This window comes from Pan paniscus, chromosome 19 (assembly GCF_029289425.2).
Source record: "Pan paniscus chromosome 19, NHGRI_mPanPan1-v2.0_pri, whole genome shotgun sequence".
Classification (NCBI taxonomy): Eukaryota; Metazoa; Chordata; class Mammalia; order Primates; family Hominidae; genus Pan; species Pan paniscus.
In genome coordinates this window covers 9,235,380-9,257,612 of record NC_073268.2, presented here as the reverse complement: position 1 = coordinate 9,257,612, position 22,233 = coordinate 9,235,380, and the positions used below count along the sequence as shown (strand labels likewise).

Genomic DNA, 22,233 nt, shown 5'->3' with positions numbered 1-22,233 from the left:
CGATTCCAGGCGTGAGCCACCGCGCCCGGCCAAGGTCTTAATTCTTGCCTGCCTTTCTGCTCCCCTGTGAACTCTACTGGTTGTCTTTTTTCCTGCTTTATCCCTCGTCCTTGGTAGACAGTGATGGTTAAATGAATGAATGCATGAACAAATGACTGTCCAGGAGCTAGTACTGCATTGCATGTACACATTGATGACAACAGACATCGTACAATGCGCAATCTTGGCAAATTTATTCAAACCCTTTAGACTTCGGTCTCTCACAGTGCGACGCCGGGAGCCCATCACGCTGAGGTCTGTCAGAGGCCCCAGAAACAGCCTCGGAAATGGAGGAGGCGGGGCTTCACCCCGACCACACCCCCTTGCGTTCAAAGCCTTTCCGCCTATGGGCCCGCCTCCTCGGCGCAGTGTGCAACTCTAATTGGTCGTCTCACTAATCCATCTGAGCACCTCGGCGCCGACTGGATCAACTGCTGAACTCGGGTTGCGCACTTCCCGGCGCTGGGAACGCGGAGCGGACGCAGACTGGCCGCCATTGCGCTGCGGGGAAAGCGGCCTCTTGTGTGAGGGCCTGTGAGGTGCGTGGCAGGCGTTTAAGGCCGGGCTGCGGGAGGCGTTGTCGGGTCGGGGCGAGTGACCGAAGGGGTTAGGCCGGGCGGGGCTGGATGCACTGTGTGGCGGGACTGCAGGCCGGGGTCCCCGGACGCCTTTCTGCTGCGCTTCTTGTGGGCCCGGGCCTGTGGTTAGTGAATTTTTTTATCCCGCCGCTCCCCAGATTCTCCGGATATGGCCGGAGTATTTCCTTATCGAGGGCCGGGTAACCCGGTGCCTGGCCCTCTAGCCCCGCTACCGGACTACATGTCGGAGGAGAAGCTGCAGGAGAAAGGTGAGGCGGGAGTGTGGAGCGGCGCGCGGGCCGGAGGCGGGGCGGGTGTGCGCGCGCGCAGGCGGGTGGGGACCCTCCCCGTTTGGGCAGCTCCTGAGGTGTCAGCTCCCTTGTTATTTCCAGTTAATTTTTCATCAAGTCATTTTAAGCGCGTATTATTTGCAAGCGCTGATCCAGCGGGGGTACAGTAGTGACGGAGACAAAATTCCTGTCCTTACGGGGTTTAAATTACAGCGGGAGAGATAGACAATAACAAAACCTTGAGGCTCTGTAATAAAAATATCAGGCCGGGCGCGGTGGCTCACGCTTGTAATCCCAGCACTTTGGGAGGCCCAGGCGGGCGGATCACCTGAGGTCAGGAGTTCGAGACCAGCCTGGCCAACACAGTGAAACCTCGTCTCTACGAAAAATACAAAAATGAGTCGTGTGTGGTGGCGCGTCTCTATAATCCCAGCTACTGGGGAGGCTGAGGCAGGAGAATGGCTTGAACCCAGGAGGCGGAGGTTGCAGTGAGCCGACATCGCACCATTGCACTCCAGCCTGGGAGACAGAGCGAAACAACGTCTCAAAAAAATAAAAAAAAAGTCAGATAGTGATCAATGTGATGAAAGGAAAAATAGAGTAAAATGGTAAGGGAATTGGCAAGGGGTGCTTCTTCCTGCTGGTGCCTGCTCCTCCCTCACACTCACTGACAGGAGCTTACCCTAGGGCAAGAGGTGAAGAGAATTAGGCGAGGGTGTGCAGGCCTTTAAACTGAGGTTCCTTTCCAGCTCGAAAATGGCAGCAATTGCAGGCCAAGCGCTATGCAGAAAAGCGGAAGTTTGGGTTTGTGGATGCCCAGAAGGAAGACATGCCCCCAGAACATGTCAGGAAGATCATTCGAGACCATGGAGACATGACCAACAGGAAGTTCCGCCATGACAAAAGGGTTTACTTGGGGTAAGGAACATCCTGAAATAATTTCATTTGGAATTTGTCCCTTTTCCCTTCTCCATGTCCCACAGTCTTGGATTGATGCTTTGACAGCTCATCTTGGTGGATATAAGAGAAAGGAGAAAACCATTAGGAGTCTCTGATAATTTCTACATCTTCCACTTTTGCAGTCTGTTTCCCCTCTCTTCCCGATCTGGGACTGGTGCTTTAATTTGTCCTGTTGATGATATTTTAAGATGTCCCTGGCCAGGCGCGGTGGCTCATGCCTGTAATCCCAGCACTTTGGGAGGCCGAGGCGGGTGGATCATGAGGTCAGGAGATCGAGACCATCCTGGCTAACACGGTGAAACCCCGTCTCTACTAAAAATACAAAAAATTAGCCGGGCGTGGTGGCAGGTGTCTGTAGTCCCAGCTACTTGGGAGGCTGAGGCAGGAGAATGGCGTGAACCTGGGAGGCGGAACTTGTAGTGAGCCGAGATCACGCCACTGCACTCTGGCCTGGGCGAAAGTACGAGACTCTGTCTCAAAAAAAAAAAAAATGAAAAATAAGATGTCCCTATGGTTGAGCTGGTTGAAGTCCAGAGTGGGATACTGTGCATAGTGGCAGCCTGTCGCTCCTCAGGGACCTGAATTCTGTGTTTGGGGTATTTAATTTCAGAGGTTTCCCTACTCCTGTTTTTTCTGTGGCTCTAAACTGGGCGAGTACAGGTACAGATGTCTTAGCAGATTCCTGTTCTATTTGGACACAAAAATGTTTGGCATGTAATGAACTGGAAGTTTTGTTTATTTCAAAAAATACTTTGAGAACTGTACTGGCTGCTAGGGATATAGTAGCGAGCAGAGGGTAACAGTCTCCGCCTTTCTGCAGTGTGCAGTCTAGTGGCCTGATAGACATGAGACAACTGGTGATAGTGAAGTATGGCGAATGCTTTATTATGATTTATGGGAAGATGCGGAGGGAATAGGATGTGAGACAGCCGCAAAGCTATCTCCAGAGGGATAGCCGTTGATTTAGAGGAGCTGATACCAGCATTGTGGGATTATGACGTTTAAGAAGAGTGGTGCAAGGTGAAGTTGGAGAGGGAGAGGCAGGGTTTCTGGTTAGGAAGGGCCTGTGGGCTAAGTTTGGGAGTTTGGATTGTAAGGTAGGATTTACTGTGGAACAGGAACATGTGGCTTCTCTGCATGGGACAGGTAGCAGAACACCTCGTCATTTCTGATAGCCTTCTCTTTTTCTAATGTGCCAGTGCCCTAAAGTACATGCCCCACGCAGTCCTCAAACTCCTGGAGAACATGCCTATGCCTTGGGAGCAGATTCGGGATGTGCCTGTGCTGTACCACATCACTGGAGCCATTTCCTTCGTCAATGAGATTCCCTGGGTCATTGAACCTGTCTACATCTCCCAGTGGGGGTGAGAAAGGCTGAAATATGGTGGGTGGTGGTGGTGGTGGTTGGGAGGCAGTGGGTAGAAATGGTTGTGTGATGTTCTTGCCTTCCAGGTCAATGTGGATTATGATGCGCCGAGAAAAAAGAGATAGGAGGCATTTCAAGAGGATGCGTTTTCCCCCTTTTGATGATGAGGAGCCGCCCTTGGACTATGCTGACAACATCCTAGATGTTGAGCCACTGGAGGCCATTCAGCTAGAGCTGGACCCTGAGGAGGACGCCCCTGTGTTGGACTGGTTCTATGACCACCAGCCGTTGAGGGACAGCAGGAAGTGAGTGATAGATGGAGATACTACTCCTGAGAGGAGTTCTGGAAACGCAGAAGGAGTCCTGGGAGATCAGTAGGTGGTATGGGTTTGTCTAGCTGCTTACTTGAGGTGGGCCTTTCATTTTTTACCTAGGTATGTAAATGGCTCCACTTACCAGCGCTGGCAGTTCACACTACCTATGATGTCGACTCTCTACCGCCTGGCTAATCAGCTCCTGACGGACTTGGTGGATGACAACTACTTCTACCTGTTTGATTTGAAGGCCTTCTTTACGTCCAAGGCACTCAATATGGCCATTCCTGGAGGACCCAAATTTGAACCTCTTGTTCGAGACATCAACCTACAGTGAGTTGGAGAGATTAGGGATTTTAGACATTTTGAATTGAATAAAACGTAATCTTGATCCTTAAAGTCCTGATATAACTTCCAAATTAGTCTGTTTGCACCAGGTGCAGTGGCTCACGCTGTAATCTCAGCACTTTGGGAAGCTGAGGCAGGAGGATTGCTTGAGCCCAGAAGTTTGAGACCAACCTGGGCAAAATGGGAAAACCCTATCTTTACCAAAAAATGTAGCTGGGTGTGGTGACACTCGCAGCTTCATGTAGTCTCAGTTACTTGGGAAGCTGAGCTGTGGGAGGATTGTTTGAGCCCAGGAGGTCACGGCTGCAGTGAATGATGATCATGCCATTGCATTCCAGCTTGGGTGATAAGAGTGAGACCCTGTCTCAAAAAAAAAAAGTCTGCTTATTCTTGATGTTGTACCCTAGGGATGAAGACTGGAATGAATTCAACGATATTAACAAGATTATCATCCGGCAGCCTATCCGCACTGAGTACAAGATTGCTTTTCCTTACTTGTACAACAATCTTCCACACCATGTCCACCTCACCTGGTAAGAGACCTGGAACACAACATTTGGAAAGGAGAAGGCTGCTGTTTAGGTTGGGCCAGAGCGGGAAAACTTTGGCTGACTCTTCCTTTCATTTTAGGTACCATACTCCCAATGTTGTATTCATCAAAACTGAGGATCCTGATTTGCCAGCTTTCTACTTTGACCCTTTGATCAACCCAATCTCCCATAGGCACTCGGTCAAGGTGAGGAAGGGAAGGGACGCTTTCCCTCAGCTCTTCTAGGAGAAATGCGTGAGGTTGGCTGACGTTACTAAACGCTCAGGTGGAGGGAGACGTGTTTTCCGTCTTGCTAAGTGTTCCCCTTGAGCTGTAAGCGAATATGAGAATTCAGCATTTGCTTTAAAACATGTCATTGGTATAATCCTGGTTTCTGTGATTATCCTTCTGGACTTTATGGTTCTTTTCTTGGGTGCTCTAGATAATCTGTCCTGGTCTGTCTCTATTGTGTTTGTTTGTTTTAGCCTTTATATTGAGATGTAGTTAACATACCATACAAGTTATCCATTTAAAGTGTGTAATATGATGGTTTTTAGCTTATTCTCAGAGTTGTCCCAACTGTCATGACATGCAATTTGAGAATATTTTTATTACTTGAGAAAGAAACCCTTAGCAGTTACTCGCCATTTCTCCCCAACTTCCTTACGCAACCACTAATCTACTTTCTGTCTATAGATTTGGCTATTCTACTCATTTCATATAATAGAATGAAATAGAATAGTACACTATGTAGTCTTCAGTGACTGGCTTCTTAAGCTTACCATAATGTTTTTGATGCTCATCTGTGTTCCGTTGTGTCCAAGCCCAGTGTTTGGAGCTTGGGTGGGAGATGATTGCAATGTTGACCTCCTGTGATGTTGGGGCTCCATTGGGAGGCCTTCTGGTGGTCAGCCAGTTGAGGTGTGAGAAGTGATGCTTGCTTTCCTGGTGGCCCTGTCTTGTTCTTTGCTGTCTTGGTTTCCTTTGTGCTGGCACTTCAGGGCTGCTTTTGTCAGACAGCCCAGTTTCCATAGCAGATACAGGCTTTGTGCTTGGCCCCAGAGAATTTCCCTCATCTTAAGTCTGTACCTAGTTCAGCAGGAGCTAAACCCTTAGAGGGATTCCTTTTTCAGAGCCAGGAACCATTGCCGGATGATGATGAGGAATTTGAGCTCCCGGAGTTTGTGGAGCCCTTCCTAAAGGACACACCCCTCTATACAGACAATACAGCCAATGGCATTGCCCTGCTCTGGGCCCCGCGGCCCTTCAACCTACGCTCTGGTCGCACCCGTCGGGCCCTGGACATACCCCTTGTCAAGAACTGGTAAGGTTTTTCCCTGTGGCAGGGGGAATGATAGTGGATGTGTAGGAGAAAAGACTCCAACTAGGTGGGCATGTAGCCTTTTTTTTAAATTCTTTTTTTTTTTTTTCATAAAAATGGTAGACAACCCAAGGCTTGCAGCCTTTAGCAGAGTGTCTGGAAGAAGAGATGGCCAAACTCTGGTGGGCTTATTTTTCCAGGTATCGGGAGCATTGTCCTGCCGGGCAGCCTGTGAAAGTGAGGGTCTCCTACCAGAAGCTGCTTAAGTACTATGTGCTGAATGCCCTGAAGCATCGGCCCCCTAAGGCTCAAAAGAAGAGGTAAGGTGCCCCAGGGCCCCTGCGCAGACTTCTGTTCCAGAGATATCAGTAGGCTGACTCTTACTCTCCATGTTCCCACCTCAGGTATTTGTTCCGCTCCTTCAAAGCCACCAAATTCTTTCAGTCCACAAAGCTGGACTGGGTGGAGGTTGGGCTCCAGGTTTGCCGCCAGGGCTACAACATGCTCAACCTTCTCATTCACCGCAAAAACCTCAACTACCTGCACCTGGACTACAACTTCAACCTCAAGCCTGTGAAAACGCTCACCACCAAGGTACCTGCATTGGACCCTAGGGGCCTCCTGGGCTTCAAGGACGGACAGTTGTTTTCCTCTGGCTACTGATGAAGGCATACATCAGTTGGGTCCATTGCTCATTCACGTTCTTTCTGTTTTTTGCATCTTCTCCAGGAAAGAAAGAAATCTCGTTTTGGGAATGCTTTCCACCTGTGTCGGGAAGTTCTGCGTTTGACTAAGCTGGTGGTGGATAGTCACGTGCAGTATCGGCTGGGCAATGTGGATGCCTTCCAGGTAAGGTTAGGTATTCCCAACCCCTGCCTGGGTGAGGAGGCTGGAGGAAGCCTGTGCTGACCGTGGAGCTGGTTTAAGCTCCAGGTCTGATGGGGCAATTGTATTGCAGCTGGCAGATGGATTGCAGTATATATTTGCCCATGTTGGGCAGTTGACGGGCATGTATCGATACAAATACAAGCTGATGCGACAGATTCGCATGTGCAAGGACCTGAAGCATCTCATCTATTATCGTTTCAACACGGTGAGACCCTGACTTTACTGACTTTCTTTTTTTTGAGACAGAGTCTTACTCTTGTCTCTTGGGCTGGTGTGCAATGGCACGATCTTGGCTCACTGCAACCTCCGCCTCCTGAGTTCAAGCAATTCTCCTGCCTCAGCCTCCCGAGTAGCTGGGATTACAGGTGCCCGCCACCACGCCTGGCAATTTTTGTTTTGTTTTGAAACTGAGTCTTTCTCTGTTGCCCCAGCTGGAGTACAATGGCACGATCTTGGCTCACCACAGCCTCCGCCTCCCGGGTTGAAGTGATTCTCCTGCTTCAGCCTCCCAAGTAGCTGGGACTACAGGCGCGCACCACCATGCCTGGCTAGTTTTTGAAATTTTAGTAGAGACGAGGTTTCACTGTATTGGCCAGGCTGGTCTTGAACTCCTGACCTCAGGTGATCCACACTCCTCGGCCTCCCAAAGTACTGGGATTACCAGCGTGAGTCACCGTGCCCAGCCTCACTGGACTTAACTTTCTCAGATCTTTTTTCATGTATACATTTAGACAGGGCTCTTTCCAGGGACCTATTTGGAGAGCAGCTATGACTGTGTCCTTACTGCTCCTTTAAATTCACATGGGTGATCTTATTCCTGGTTTTTGCCTTAAGGTTTCTCATTTACCCTTTTGTTTTAGATGTTGAGGTCCCAGAGTTTTTTTTTCTTTTTACCCCTCTACTGCCATACATACATTCCTCTGTATGTATATTATACATATATGCCCCACCTCTGCCCAGGTTTCTATTGTTGTTTAAGTGCATTGCTAACTTGTATTCTTAACTTCTGCTTGGGATCGTAGGGCCCTGTAGGGAAGGGTCCTGGCTGTGGCTTCTGGGCTGCCGGTTGGCGAGTCTGGCTGTTTTTCATGCGTGGCATTACCCCTTTGTTGGAGCGATGGCTTGGCAACCTCCTGGCCCGGCAGTTTGAAGGTGAGTGGTTTTCTCTGTGTCCAGCTTCTCCTGTTATTGCTTCAAAAGTACCTGCCCCTGTTTGAGTCTGTTCCCTGCTCTTGTATGAGCACTCTTCCTACTGGATTGCCTTTAGGTCCAGTTCTGAAATGAGTCTGACCTAGTATTCTATTTCTTGGGCTTCCTTCTGGGGCCGTGAGAGGCAGTCATGCATTTGCAGGAGTGGAAATTCCTCAGAAGCATAGTTGTGAATGTTTAAGGTAGCTCGTCTTTTTGCATATGCTGGGCATAGGGACGCTTTGTTAATACCTAATTTTATTAATAACCATAATGAGTGAGGAGCATGAAGGTAGAGACCCTTATTGAAAGCAAGGAATCTTCCTTGTAATCCCCTTGGGACACTCTACTTCCAGGTCGACACTCAAAGGGGGTGGCAAAGACAGTAACAAAGCAGCGAGTGGAGTCACATTTTGACCTTGAGCTGCGGGCAGCTGTGATGCATGATATTCTGGACATGATGCCTGAAGGGATCAAGCAGAACAAGGCCCGGACAATCCTGCAGCACCTCAGTGAAGCCTGGCGCTGCTGGAAAGCCAACATTCCCTGGAAGGTGGGTGTCTCTTTATTTCCTTGGAGGTGTAAACATCCGTCTTTAGGTTAGGATTACCACTTCGGGAATCATTAGGGGGCTATCTGGCTCCAATCTCTTTTCTTTTCCCTTTTAGACAGGGAAAAGAAGCACCATGTTGCTTAGGCTGGCCTCAAGCTCCTGAGCTCAAGCGATCCTCCTTAGCCTCCTGAGTAGCCAGGACTACAGATGTGTGCCACAGTGCCTGGCTGGATCCTGACTTGATTGTGCTTTTTGGACTTTTAGGTCCCCGGGCTGCCGACGCCCATAGAGAATATGATCCTTCGATACGTGAAGGCCAAGGCTGACTGGTGGACCAACACTGCCCACTACAACCGAGAACGGATCCGCCGAGGGGCCACTGTGGACAAGACTGTTTGTAAAAAGAATCTGGGCCGCCTCACCCGGCTCTATCTGAAGGCAGAACAGGAGCGGCAGCACAACTACCTGAAGGTTGGGCAGAGTAGGCTGGGCTGGGTGTGAGTGGTGGGGGAGTGGGCAAGAGGGAGGACTGTAGAGTTGTGACTGAACCTTGTTCTGGCGGGATCGGGCTGTAGCGGGAGGCTAATTTCATGTCCACCTTACAGGACGGGCCTTACATCACAGCGGAGGAAGCAGTGGCAGTATATACCACCACAGTGCATTGGTTGGAAAGCCGCAGGTTTTCACCCATCCCATTCCCCCCACTCTCCTATAAGCATGACACCAAGTTGCTCATCTTGGCATTGGAGCGGCTCAAGGAAGCTTATAGGTGAGTAGTAGGGTAGATAGGTTCCTGCTGGGAAGGTGACAGCAGGGAATGGCGTCATCCTCAGAGTCCAAAGAAAGAAGGTGTAGCCCCAGTCTTTCCTGGTTTTACTTCCTCCTAGTTTTCCCATTCACCCTTCCCATTGCTTTTGTCAGTGTGAAGTCTCGGTTGAACCAGTCTCAGAGGGAGGAGCTAGGTCTGATCGAGCAGGCCTACGATAACCCCCACGAGGCGCTGTCCCGCATCAAGCGTCACCTCCTCACACAGAGAGCCTTCAAAGAGGTGAGTGAGGCCTCCCAAGTTTTCTTTTTGGTTCTACCAAAGGTAGCAGTTGGTGGATTGGTGTGAACCAGCCTCCTTGTCCCACAGGTGGGCATTGAGTTCATGGATCTCTATAGCCACCTCGTTCCAGTATATGACGTTGAGCCCCTGGAGAAGATAACTGATGCTTACCTGGACCAGTACCTGTGGTATGAAGCCGACAAGCGCCGCCTGTTCCCACCCTGGATTAAGCCTGCTGACACAGAACCACCTCCGCTGCTTGTTTACAAGTGGTGTCAAGGTAGAACTTTCATGAGATCGCCCTGTGAGGAACGGGGCAGGAATTTAGTTCTACGTCAAAAATCTCATCTGGGCAGCATGATTGGTTTACTCTCTTGATGCGTGGTAGTAAAGGGAAGTAGTATTCGTGTTAAACTGAGGAAAAGCCCATAGTCAAAGCAATCCAGATGAATACGTGGAATCATAATGGGATTGGTTATGGAAGGTAATGATAGTTACTGTGGGGCTAGTCTTGCAAGAGGATTTCTAACCTGCTGGAGACCTGCCTTGCTACTCTTCAGGCATCAATAACCTGCAGGACGTGTGGGAGACGAGTGAAGGCGAGTGCAATGTCATGCTGGAATCCCGCTTTGAGAAGATGTATGAGAAGATCGACTTGACTCTGCTCAATAGGCTGCTGCGCCTCATCGTGGACCACAACATAGCCGACTACATGACAGCCAAGAACAACGTCGTCATCAACTATAAGGTGCGTCTCAGGCGCAGTAGCATGGAATTGTGTGTGGAGTGCTTGTCTGGCCCACTGACTCAGAATTCGCTGAGGAGGAGGCTGGGTGCAGTGGCTCACGCCTGTAATCCCAGCACTTTGGGAGGCTGAGGCGGGCAGATCACGAGGTCAGGAGTTCGAGACCAGTCTGGCCAACATGGTGAAACCCCGTCTCTACTTAAAAAAATACAAAAATTAGTTGGGTGTGGTGGTGGGCGCCTGTAATCCCAGCTACTCGGGAGGCTGAGGCAGGAGAATCACTTGAACCCGGGAAGTGGAGGTTGCAGTGAGCTGAGATTGCGCCACTGCACTCCAGCCTGGGTGACTGAGCACAACTCCGCCTCGGGAGTGGAAAAAAGTAGAATTTGCTGAGGGGAGAACCAAAGAGGTTAACCCTGGAGAATCCTGGGGCATGGCTCACGTTGTTAAGAATTGTAGTTCTTTCTTTCTAGGACATGAACCATACGAATTCATATGGGATCATCAGAGGCCTGCAGTTTGCCTCATTCATCGTGCAGTATTATGGCCTGGTGATGGATTTGCTTGTATTGGGATTGCACCGGGCCAGTGAGATGGCTGGGCCCCCTCAGATGCCAAATGACTTTCTCAGTTTCCAGGACATAGCCACTGAGGCTGCCCACCCCATCCGTCTCTTCTGCAGATACATTGATCGCATCCATATTTTTTTCAGGTGAGGGCTTTCCTGGATTCCTAGCCTTGCAGGGTACTGAGGCATATGCTTTGCCTCTGAAATCAGCTATTGTACCTGAGTTGACTTAACTGCTGTTGGGGCTTTAAAATGGAATGAAGCGGCCGGGCGCGGTAGCTCACGCCTGTAATCCCAGCACTTTGGGAGGCCGAGGCGGGCGGATCACGAGGTCAGGAGATCGAGACCATCCTGGCTAACACAGTGAAACCCCGTCTCTACTAAAAATATAAAAAATTAGCTGGGCGTGGTGGCGGGCGCCTGTAGTCCCAGCTACTCGGGAGGCTGAGGCTGGAGAAGGGCGTGAACCTGGGAGGCGGAGCTTGCAGTGAGCTGAGATTGCGCCGCTGCGCTCCAGCCTGGGGAAAGAGCGAGGATCTGTCTCAAAAAATAAATAAATAAAAATAAAATAAAATGGAATGAAGCCCGGGGAGGGTGGGGGTAGGATGGGGTGGGGTCTCCGTCTATGGAGCTGGAGGACTTGTGGGTGTCCCAAATCTCAGTGTACTGGGGCCTCAGCAATGTACCTGGTCTGGTGTAGGTTCACAGCAGATGAGGCTCGGGACCTGATTCAACGTTACCTGACAGAGCACCCTGACCCCAATAATGAAAACATCGTTGGCTACAATAACAAGAAGTGCTGGCCCCGAGATGCCCGCATGCGCCTCATGAAACATGATGTTAACTTGTGAGTCTAGGTTGGGGCTGTGTGAGCTGGAAGGACATAGGCTAAGGGCCCAGAGAGGGCATACCTGAGGCTGCGTCCTGGGTGGGAGAGGCGTGGCTGTGTCAGGATGTCATCAGTTGGCCTTTGAAGGGAAGTTCCTTCCAAGAAACTGCTGTGACCGTGTGTTCTCTGTGGGCAGAGGCCGGGCAGTATTCTGGGACATCAAGAACCGCTTGCCACGGTCAGTGACTACAGTTCAGTGGGAGAACAGCTTCGTGTCTGTGTACAGTAAGGACAACCCCAACCTGCTGTTCAACATGTGTGGCTTCGAGTGCCGCATCCTGCCTAAGTGCCGCACCAGCTATGAGGAGTTCACCCACAAGGACGGGGTCTGGAACCTGCAGAATGAGGTACAGCCTGGGCGGGGCTGGGAGTGACATGAACGCGCCTGCACTTCCTGGGTCAGTCACCGGAGTCTTGTTGGGTGGAAAGACTGAGTGGTGGGCACAGTTGGCTCTTGCTTCTATGGGAGTTCCTCGGACACGTTAACCTTGACTTTGTGGTTTAGGTTACTAAGGAGCGCACAGCTCAGTGTTTCCTGCGTGTGGACGATGAGTCAATGCAGCGCTTCCACAACCGCGTGCGTCAGATTCTCATGGCCTCTGGGTCCACCACCTTCACCAAGGTACAAGGCCGTCATGCCCAGCTTCCCTCTTGTCCTCTGCTGTCCTCTGCTCATTTCACACCCCTTTCACTTCGTCCCCTGCTGGCTGCTTCCTTCTCCTCTTTGCTTAGTGTGCCAGTTTCCATGCTCTGTGCCATAGTGGCTTATAGTATGTCAGGTCACTTCATCGTTATTTTCTGAGCGTTCCTTGTAGAAATTGTGTAGCCTCCTTCTTGTGGACTTGTGATGATTCTAAATTAAGGCAAGAGTAAAAGTTGGATTTATTATTTTGAACAGAAAAGCATTATTTTTGCATTTTCTCAGGGGCTTATCTAAGTCATGTTAACCAGTGGCATAGAGAACCTGTGAAAAAGCAGCCCTCGTAGGCATCTCGGGGTTCGTTTCTCCTTCACTTACCTTCAGAGGCCCAGCCGAAGGCAACCGGAATTGAGAAAGAAAAATCTGAGGAATTTTGAACTACGTATATTTAAGGTTTTGCAAAATTTAAAAAGTTACCTCGGCCGGGCACGGTGGCTCACGCCTGTAATCCCAGCACTTTGGGAGGCTGAGGCTGGTGGATCACCTGAGGTCAGGAGTTTGAGACCAGCCTGTCCAGTGTGGTTCTGAAACCTCGTCTCTGCTAAAAATACAAAAATTAACCGGGCCTGGTGGCCGGCGCCTGTAATCGCAGCTACTTGGGAGGCTCAGGCAGGAGAATTGCTTGAACCCAGGAGGCGGACGTTGCTCTGAGTCGAGATCGTACCATTGCACTCCAGCCTGGGCGACAGAGCAAAAACTCTATCTCAAAATACAAACAAACAAAAAAAAGTTACCTTACTCTGGTTTCCATTAGAGTAACTCTTAGCTATAACATTTTTCTTGCATTCCGACCTTCATATCTCTAAATGTGCGGCATTTGCATGCGCAGAATGTTTTCTGTTTTTTAGTTAAGTCTGTTAAGGATACGTTCTGTTATGTTTTAGAACTATTGCATTACGGTTGAGTTTCCTTTATCCAAAATGCTTGGGACCAGAAATGTTTTGGATTTCAGATTTTCTTTTTTAATATTTTCATTATTTTTATGAGAGACAGGGTCTCACTGTCACTTAGGCTGAAGGGCAGTGGCGCTGTCATAGCTCACTGCAGCTCAAGTGATCCTCACACCTCAGCCTCCCAAGTATCTGGGACCACAGGTGCATACGCCACCATGCCTGGCTAATTTTTAATTTTTTTTTTTTTTTTTTTTTTTGAGATGGAGTCTTGCTCTGTCACCCAGGCTGCAGTGCAGTGGCGCAGTCTTGGCTCACCGCAAGCTCCGCCTCCCAGGTTCACGCCATTCTCCTGCCTCAGCCTCCTGAGTAGCTGGGACTACAGGCGCCTGCCACCACGCCCGGCTAAGTTTTTGTATTTTTAGTAGAGAAGGGGTTTCACCGTGTTAGCCAGGATGGTCTCGAACTCCTGACCTTGTGATCTGCCTGCCTCAGCCTCCCAAAGTACTGGGATTACAGGCGTGAGCCACCACGCCCGGCCTGATTTTTAAATTTTTTGTAGAGCTGGGATCTCACTCTCTTGTCCAGGCTGGTCTCAGACTCTGGGTTCAAGCAGTCCTCCTGCCTTAGCCTCTCTAGTGCTGGATTATAGGTGTGAGTCACCGTGCCCAGCCTTGAAATATTTTCATTATACTTACAGGTTCAGCATCCCTAATCCAAAATTTGAAATGCCCCAATGAGCATTTCCTTTGAGCGTCATGTTGATGCTCAGAATGTTGGGACTCAGAAAGTTTCAGCTTTTTGTGAGCATTTTGGGTTTTAGATTAACCTGTATCTGGGAATCTGTGAGAGCACTAGAGTTAGTGATTGCTCTAGCCCAGTCTGGAAGTGGAAGAGGAAAGGATTCCTGAAAGAAGTAGCATGTGATGAGACAGGTGAGGGAGAGCATTCCTTTAGCCAGAAGTGTGGCGATGTAACTAGCTTGGTGTACATGGGACCATGGAAAGTTCAAGGTTTGCTGGAGTAAATTGTGGAATTGGGAATGTTAAGAGATGAGGCTAGGTAAATAGTGGAGAGCCATATCATGGAGGGCATCGCACACCTTAGGAAGAATCATGTAAGGGTCTTAAGCACAGAGTGACTTTGTCAGATGTGTTTTTCTTCTTCTTTTTTTTTTTTGACTTCCCACACTACAGATGTAGACTTTGTCAAATTTCTGTGTTAGATGATTCACTCTTGCAGCTGTGAGAAAGATGGACCTGAAAGGATAGGATGGGAGACCAGGTTTGGGGACCACTGAAGAAGTCCAGATAAAAATGATGAGAGCAGGCCAGGCGCGGGGGCTCACGCCTGTAATCCCAGCACTTTGAGAGGCCCAGGCAGGTGGATCACCTGAGGTCAGGAGTTTGAGACCAGCCTGACCAACATGGGGAAACCCCATCTCTACTTAAAATATGAAAATTAGTCGGGCGTGGTGGCGCACACCTGTAATCCCAGCTACACAGGAGGCTGAGGCAGGAGAATCGCTGGAACCCGGGAGGCGGAGGTTGCAGTGAGCCGAGATCCCACCAGTGCACTCCAGCCTGGCAACAGGGTGAGACTCTGTCTCCAAAAAAATACATAAATCAATAAAAATGATGAGAGCACTGAAACTAGAGGTAGGAAGAGGGGAACAGATTTGATAAGAAGTTAGCAGATAAAATCAGCAGAACTTTGTGGTCCTGGGATGCTCAAAGAAAAGTCAAAAATGATGTGCAGATTTTGGCATGGGTGACTAGGTGGGTGTTAGTGCCACCAACTGGAAGACCACATGAACAAGAACAGGTTTAGGATCGAAGATAAAGAAATCTAGTTTAGGATATATAAAGTTTGAAGTTCCTGAGAACATTCAGATGGAGATTTCCCCAGGTATTTATTTATACCTTATTTCTTCAGTTCCAAGATACACATTTAAGTACATATATACACATGTGTAGATTCCTGATTCCTCCTGCTCCCTTAGTGGTGCCTCTTTAATTGATGAGCTGTTAGATTTGATTTAAAAAGTATGAGTGAGACATTCCAGGGAGAGAAATGAAACTAGAAAGGTAAGAGCAGTCAGGGATAGCTTAGAGGTTCCTAGGTGAGAAGCAATCTGAAGAAACATGGAGAACAGGTCTGGATTAAAGATGTAGATTTCGGAGCCTATCCACAAAAGGTCAAAAGCTCAAGAATGAGTGACATCACCCAGGGACAATGTGGAGTGAGAAGGGGAGAGGGAGGAATTTGGAACTGTGGGGAATACTAAGATGAAGTGTGGTCAGAACCTGTGGGAGGGTGCCGGGTCTTGGAACCAAGGCCTTCAGGAACACGTGTCCAGAATTGGGGTGATGCTGAGCAGTGTCAGTTGCCTAACAGCATTTCAGTTAGATGAGGACTGAAAAGTATCCATTGGATTTGACAGTTAGGACGTCATTGGTGACCTTAGCAGGAGCTGTTACAGAAATAGTAGGGATGGAAGCCAGATGGCAGTGGGTGAGGCTTCATGGGAAGTGAGTGAGTGGAGACAGCAAGGACAATCTGTTTGCCAGTTGAAGAGAAGGAAGGACATCAGATGCCACCTAGAGGGAGCTGTAAGTCAGTGCAGGTGTTTTTGAATGACAGTGACTTGAGCATGTTTTAATTAAGGAGCCCAGTAGCAGTTGAGTGTACAAGAGAAAAGTGTGGAATTGGCTGGACACAGTGTCTCACGCCCGTAATCCCAGCACTTTGGGAGGCCAAGGTGGGTGAATCACCAAGTCAGGAGTTCGAGACCAGCCTGGCCAACATGGTGAAACCCCGTCTCTACTAAAAATACAAAAATTAGCCAGGCGCGGTGGCGGGTGCCTGTAATCTCAGCTCCTCGGGAGGCTGAGGCAGGAGAATTGCTTGAACCCGGGAGGTAGAGGTTGCAGTGAGCCAAGATCGTGCCACTGCACCCCAGCCTCGGCGACAGAGCAAGACTCCGTCTCGAAGAAAAGAAAAGTAGGTAATTGATGAGCAGAGGTGCAGAGGGTCTCCCTAGGGATAGAATAAAGAGCAAGCAGAGGAAAAATCCTCTGAACCTGACGGGAAAGAGGTCTGGAAAGATGTGGATATAGATGAGGTTAGTGGGAAGCTATAACAGGATTTTGAATTTTTCAGCTTTTCTTGGGCTGCAGTTAGGGGAAAGAGTTGTGCATAGTGAATTTCATGGTATTAGGGTATGATGATTGCTGAAGAAACTGAGAGGGATTGGAAGGTGTGTTGGGAGCTCAGCTGGGTTTTGGGAAGACAACTCTGAGCATTTGTTTTTCCCAGAATCACCCAGCTACTCAGTGACAGGGATGCAGAAGGTGGATAGATTACACTGGTGATTAAGGAATAGAGCTCTGTTAGAAGACAGTTGTAGAGTGGTAAGGGATTGAATGCAAGGGAATCAAGAGTGTGGGTCCCAGCCGGCCGCGGTGGCTCATACCTGTAATCCCAGCACTTTAGGGGAGGCCGAGGCGGGTGGATCACGAGTTCAGGAGATTGAGACCATCCTGGCTAACGCGGTGAAACCCCATCTCTACTAAAAATACAAAAAATTAGCCGGGTGTTGTGGCGGGCGCCTGTGGTCCCAGCTACTGGGGGGGCTGAAGCAGGAGAATGGCAGGAACCTGGGAGGCAGAGCTTGCAGTGAACCAAGATCGCAACACTGCACTCCAGCCTGGGTGACAGAGCAAGACTCTGTCTCAAAAAAAAAAAAAGAATGCTAGACCCCATTGAGATACTGGAAGAGGGGAGAGGAGAGAGAGCAGAAGAGGCCGTTGGCCTGGGAAAGAATTGTAGGCATCAGGGAACTGGATATCAGAAGTTAGAGGCTGAGGAGTGGAGGAGTGTCTGAGAGGGTAAGGATGCAGTTGACTCTAGTGGTTAGAAGCACAGGCTCTGGAGTCAGATGGGGTTCACATCATATCTTTGTCATATTACTAGTTGGGATCTTGGGAATATTGCCCATGCTGGACCTCAATTCCTTCATCTGTAAAATAGGGATACTGATAGGACCTAGCTCAGACGGCTTTTGTGAGAATTAAATGAAACGGGGTATTTAGTAAGCCATATTACTTGGTAAATTGCATGATAAAGCTGGGCATGGTGGCTTATGCCTGCAATCCCAGCACTTTTGGAAGCCGAGGTGGGAGGACTGCTTGAGCCCAGGAATTTGAGACCAGCTTAGGCAACATAGCAAGATCCTGTTTATATTTAAAAATAAATAAATAGGCCGGGTGCGGTGGCTCACGCCTGTAATCCCAGCACTTTGGGAGGCCGAGGTAGGTGGATCACGAGGTTAGGAGTTCAGGACCAGCCTGGCCAATATGGTGAAACCCCATCTCTACTAAAAATACAAAAATTAGCCAGGCGTGGTGGCACATGTCTGTAGTCCCAGCTACTCTGGAGGCTGAAGCAGGAGAACCACTTGAGCCCCGGAGGTGGAGGTTGCAGTGAGCTGAGATTGCGCCACTGCACTCCAGCCTGGGTGACAAAGTGAGACTCCATCTCAAAAAAAAAAAAAAAAAAGCTATGTCATGGGCAAGTTCTATAACTTGTTTTTTTATGAAGACATAAGAGGTATAATATATATAAATTTCTTACCATGGTACCTAGTACACGTAGACCTGAGTAAATATTATTTTCCTTCTTGCCTCCCCTTATCCCCCAGGAATTTCTGCTATTTAGTAAAGGAACACTGGGCTCCTCAGGAATTTATGTCTCCTCCCCTTCAGGGATAGAGCACTGTTAACTACAACAGAAATACTGTGTTCCGTTACACACATCAGCAATTCCAAGTGCAGTCCAAGAATTTACTAAACCTAATGGGAATCGTCCACTTGCCTTTACCCCAGTATCTAGCCCATCCTGGCCCCTGGCCCTCCTTTTTTTTTTGAGAGGGAGTCTTGCTCTATTGCCCAGGCTGGAGTGCAGTGGCACAATTTCAGCTCACTGCAACCCCCGCCTCCCGGGTTTAAGTAATTCTCCTACCTCAGCCTCCTGAGTAGCTGGGATTAACAGGTGCCTGCCACCATGCCCGGCTAATTTTTGTATTTTTAGTAGAGACAGCGTTTCACCATGTTGGTCAGGCTGGTCTCAAACTCCTGACCTCATGATCCAACCGCCTCGGCCTCCCAAAGTGCTGGGATTACAGGCATGAGCCACCGCACCCGGCCCCCCTCCTTTCTGTAGATCTGCCTGGTTGTCTCATCCTGTGGACATGCGAGATGCTCATTCTAGCTTTCATAGTAGGGTTTGAGCTGTTATCTCACCTGCAGTCTTTTCTCCTTGCTTGTCTGAATACCATTTGCTCAAGGCAGATTACTATAGTAACTCCAGCCAACGCACTCTTTCACCTCAATAATTGTTCAGAAGACATTTTTTGCCTTAAAGTCTTGACTATATCATTTGGTATTTTGTGGTTTGCTATCTTGTTTTATTCAGCTTTTCAAAGAAACAGCTTTGGTTTCATTAATTTTTATGGTTTTTCTCTTTTTTGTTGCATTGATTTTTTTTTTTTTTTTCTTTTTGAGATGGGGTCTCTATGACCCAGGTTGGTGTGCAGTGTCGCAGTCTCAGCTCACTGTAACCTCTGCCTCCCAGGCTCAGGAGACCCTCCCACCTTAGCCTCCCAAGTAGCTGGGACCACAGGCACATGCCACCATGCCTGGCTGATTTTTCTTTGTATTTTGGATACAGACAGTTTCGCCATGTTGCCCAGGCTGGTCTTGAATTCCTGAGCTCAGGTAATTCACCCCCCTGGGCTCCCAAAGTGCTGGGATTGTAGGTGTGAGCCACCACACCTGGCCTTGTTGCATTGATTTCTTCTCTTATCATAGCCATTCCTTTGCTAGTTTGTTAAGGTAAAAGGTTAGATTATCAATTTTGGACCTTTCTCTTTTTTTTTTTTTTGAGACAGTCTCTCGCCCTGTTACTCAGGTTGGAGTGCAGTGGCGCGATCTCTGCTCACTGCAAGCTCCGTCTCCCGGGTTCACGCCATTCTCCTGCCTCAGCTCCCGAGTAGCTGGGACTACAGGTGCCCGCCACCACACCCGGCTAATATTTTTTTTTGTATTTTTACTACAGACGCGGTTTCACCGTGTTTGCGAGGATGGTCTCGATCTCCTGACCACCTCCTGATCAGCTTGCCTCGGCCTCCCAAAGTGTTGGGATTATAGGTGTGAGCCACCGCACCTGGCCTGGACCTTTCTCTCTTTTTTTTTGAGATGGAGTCTCACTCTCTCACCCAGGCTGGAGTGCAGTGGCGCGATCTCAGCTCACTGCAACCTCCGCCCTCTGAGTTCAAGCGATTCTCCTGCCTCAGCCTCCCGAGTAGCTAGGATTACAGGTGCCTGCCACCGCGCCCGGCTAATTTTTTTGTGTGTTTTTAGTAGAGACAGGGTTTCACCATCTTGGCCAGGCTGGTCTTGAACTCTTGACCTCGTGATCCACCTGCCTCGTCCTCCCAAAGTGCTGGGATTACAGGCGTGAGCCACCGTGCCCAGCTGACCTTTCTCGTTTTTTTTTTTTTTTTTTTTTGAGACGGAGTCTTGCTCTGTCGCCCAGGCTGGAGTGCAGTGGCGCGATCTTGGCTCACTGCAACTTCCGCCTCCTGGGTTTGCGTCATTCTCCTGCCTCAGCCTCCTGAGTAGCTGGGACTACAGTCGCCTGCCACCATGCTCAGCTAATTTTTTGTATTTGTAGTAGAGACGGGTTTCACCGTGTTAGCTGGGATGGTCTCGATCTCCTGACCTCGTGATCCACCCACCTCAGCCTCCCAAAGTGCTGGGATTACAGGTGTGAGCCACCGTGCCTGGCCCACCTTTCTCTTTTTCTAATAGAATTATTCACTTCTGTAAATTTTCCTCTCAGCATTGCTTTAGCTGCATTCCTCCCTTTTTTTTTTTTTTTTTTTTTTTTTTGAGGCAGAGTCTCACATTTTTGCCCGGGCTAGAGTGCAGTGGCACGATCTCGGCTCACTGCAACCTCCGCCTACCCTGTTCAAGCGATTCTCCTGCCTCAGCCTCCCAAGTAGCTGGGATTACAGGTGCCCGCCACCACACCCAGCTAATTTTTTTTTGTATTTTTAGTAGAGACAGGTTTTCACCATGTTGGCCAGGCTGGTCTTGAACTCGTGACCTCGTGATTCACCCGCCTTGGCTTCCCAAAGTGCTGGGCTTACAGATATGAGCCATCGTGCCCGGCCCCATTCCTCACATTTTAATATGTTGTGTTTTCATTTTTATTTAGTTAAAAGTATATTCTAATTTCCCTTATGAGTTCATATTTCACCTTAGGTTGTTTCAAATTATGCTGTTTACATATTTGGGGGTTTCCCTTATTAGTTTCTGCTTTGATTCCATTATGATTAGGAAACATGTTCTATATGATCTTAGTTTTAAGAAATGTATCAAGATTTTTTTTTTTAATAATTAATTCATTTAGAGGTGGGATCTCACTCTTGCATAGGTTGGACCCAAACTCCTGGGCGCAAGCGATCCTCCTGCCTCAGGCTTCCAAAGAGTTGGGATTATGGGCATGAGCTACTGCACCTGGCTGAGGCTGACTTTTTGATGTCCTAGTGTACAATCTCTCTTGGTGCCTGTCCTATGTGTGCTGGAAAATATCTGTTAATCTGTATTCTGCTATTGTTAGGTTGTTTTACAAACATTAGGTGCAGTCAATTGGTTACATTGCTTAAGTCTTCTATATCCTTAGTGATATTTTTTGTATACTTCTATCGATTACTGAGGAGTATTAGAAATCTCTAGTAATCCCAGCAGTTTGGGAGGCTGAGGCTGGTGGATTGCTTGAGCACAGGAGTTCGAGACCAGCCTGGGCAACATAGCGAAACCCCATTTCTACAAAAAAAATACAAAAATTAGCTGGGTGTGGTGGTACACGCCTGTAGTCCCAGGTACTTGGGAGGCTGAGGCGGGAGAGTCTCCTGAGCCTGGGAGGTGGAGGCTGCAATGAGTGGAGATGGTGCCATTGCACTCCAGCCTGGGCAACAGAGCAAGACCCTGTCTTGCTTGAGAGAAAGATCCAGCTACAGCTGTGAGTTTATTGTCTTTCAGGTCCATCATTTTTGAAATTCTGTTATTAGTTACATAATGTATTTAGGATTATTAGGTCTTCTGAACGAGTTGACTACTTTATCGTATCAAATATCCCTCTGTATTCCTGATAACATTCCATGGTCTGAAGTCTTTGTCTTAATCAGTAGTGCCACTCCAGCTTTGTTTTGAGTTTGCATGGGTGTATTTTTCCATCTTTTTACTGTTAATCTGTGTCTTTGTAACTAAAGTTTATTTCCTATAGACAGCATATAGTTGGCTCTTTTTTTTTTTTTTTTTTTTTTTTGAGATGGAGTCTCTCCCTTGGTTGCCCAGGCTGGAGTGCAGTGGCATGATCTTGGCTCAGTGCAACCTCTGCCTCCTGAGTTCAAGCGATTCTTCTACCTCAGCCTCCCAAGAAACTGAGACTACAGGCACGTGCCACCACGCTCAGCTAATTTTTGTATTTGTAGTAGAGACGGGGGGGTCTCACCATGCTGTCCAGGCTGGTTTCGAACTCCTGACCCCAAGGCCCGCCTCAGCCTCCCAAAGTGCTGGGATTACAGGTGTGAGCCACCATGCCCGGCCTTTTTATTTAAATCCAATTTGACAATGTTTGCTTTACAAATGGTCTAAATACCTCAATTAAGGTTAATGTAACTATCAATGTGGCAATGTAGCTCAGTTTAAATCTACCGTCTTATTCTTTTTTTTTTTTAATTATTTTTTCTGCTTTTCTCTTGTCCTGCCTTCTTCTGAATTTAGTTGTTTTGTGACTTTATCTCCACTTTTCACTTATTTGGCTACATGGTTTTTTTCTTATTGTTTGCTCTAAGGTTTACAGTATATACATCGCTCACTTACTGTGATCTACTTTGACCATTAGTCTACTACGGATCACTTCACATATAGTACAAGAACCTTAGAATAAT

General features: G+C 48.5%; 1 protein-coding gene across 1 annotated transcript in view; it reads left to right on the top strand.

The window, feature by feature from the left end:
- The first annotated feature begins 436 nt into the window (after window positions 1-436).
- Window positions 437-22,233, top strand: part of PRPF8 (pre-mRNA processing factor 8) — a 33,719-nt gene continuing 11,922 nt past the window's right edge. Inside the window, exons 1-24 of the mRNA XM_003816849.5 lie at window positions 437-578; window positions 776-886; window positions 1,657-1,825; window positions 3,067-3,231; window positions 3,320-3,538; window positions 3,668-3,880; window positions 4,303-4,428; window positions 4,526-4,631; window positions 5,558-5,748; window positions 5,946-6,065; window positions 6,150-6,339; window positions 6,475-6,594; window positions 6,704-6,838; window positions 7,656-7,785; window positions 8,178-8,374; window positions 8,639-8,845; window positions 8,980-9,143; window positions 9,296-9,422; window positions 9,510-9,702; window positions 9,983-10,170; window positions 10,641-10,879; window positions 11,436-11,582; window positions 11,761-11,971; window positions 12,130-12,246. Of these exons, the coding sequence (XP_003816897.1) occupies window positions 787-886; window positions 1,657-1,825; window positions 3,067-3,231; window positions 3,320-3,538; window positions 3,668-3,880; window positions 4,303-4,428; window positions 4,526-4,631; window positions 5,558-5,748; window positions 5,946-6,065; window positions 6,150-6,339; window positions 6,475-6,594; window positions 6,704-6,838; window positions 7,656-7,785; window positions 8,178-8,374; window positions 8,639-8,845; window positions 8,980-9,143; window positions 9,296-9,422; window positions 9,510-9,702; window positions 9,983-10,170; window positions 10,641-10,879; window positions 11,436-11,582; window positions 11,761-11,971; window positions 12,130-12,246 (3,774 nt within the window). The 5' untranslated portion in view covers window positions 437-578; window positions 776-786. The remainder of the gene's footprint in view (window positions 579-775; window positions 887-1,656; window positions 1,826-3,066; window positions 3,232-3,319; window positions 3,539-3,667; window positions 3,881-4,302; window positions 4,429-4,525; window positions 4,632-5,557; window positions 5,749-5,945; window positions 6,066-6,149; window positions 6,340-6,474; window positions 6,595-6,703; window positions 6,839-7,655; window positions 7,786-8,177; window positions 8,375-8,638; window positions 8,846-8,979; window positions 9,144-9,295; window positions 9,423-9,509; window positions 9,703-9,982; window positions 10,171-10,640; window positions 10,880-11,435; window positions 11,583-11,760; window positions 11,972-12,129; window positions 12,247-22,233) is intronic.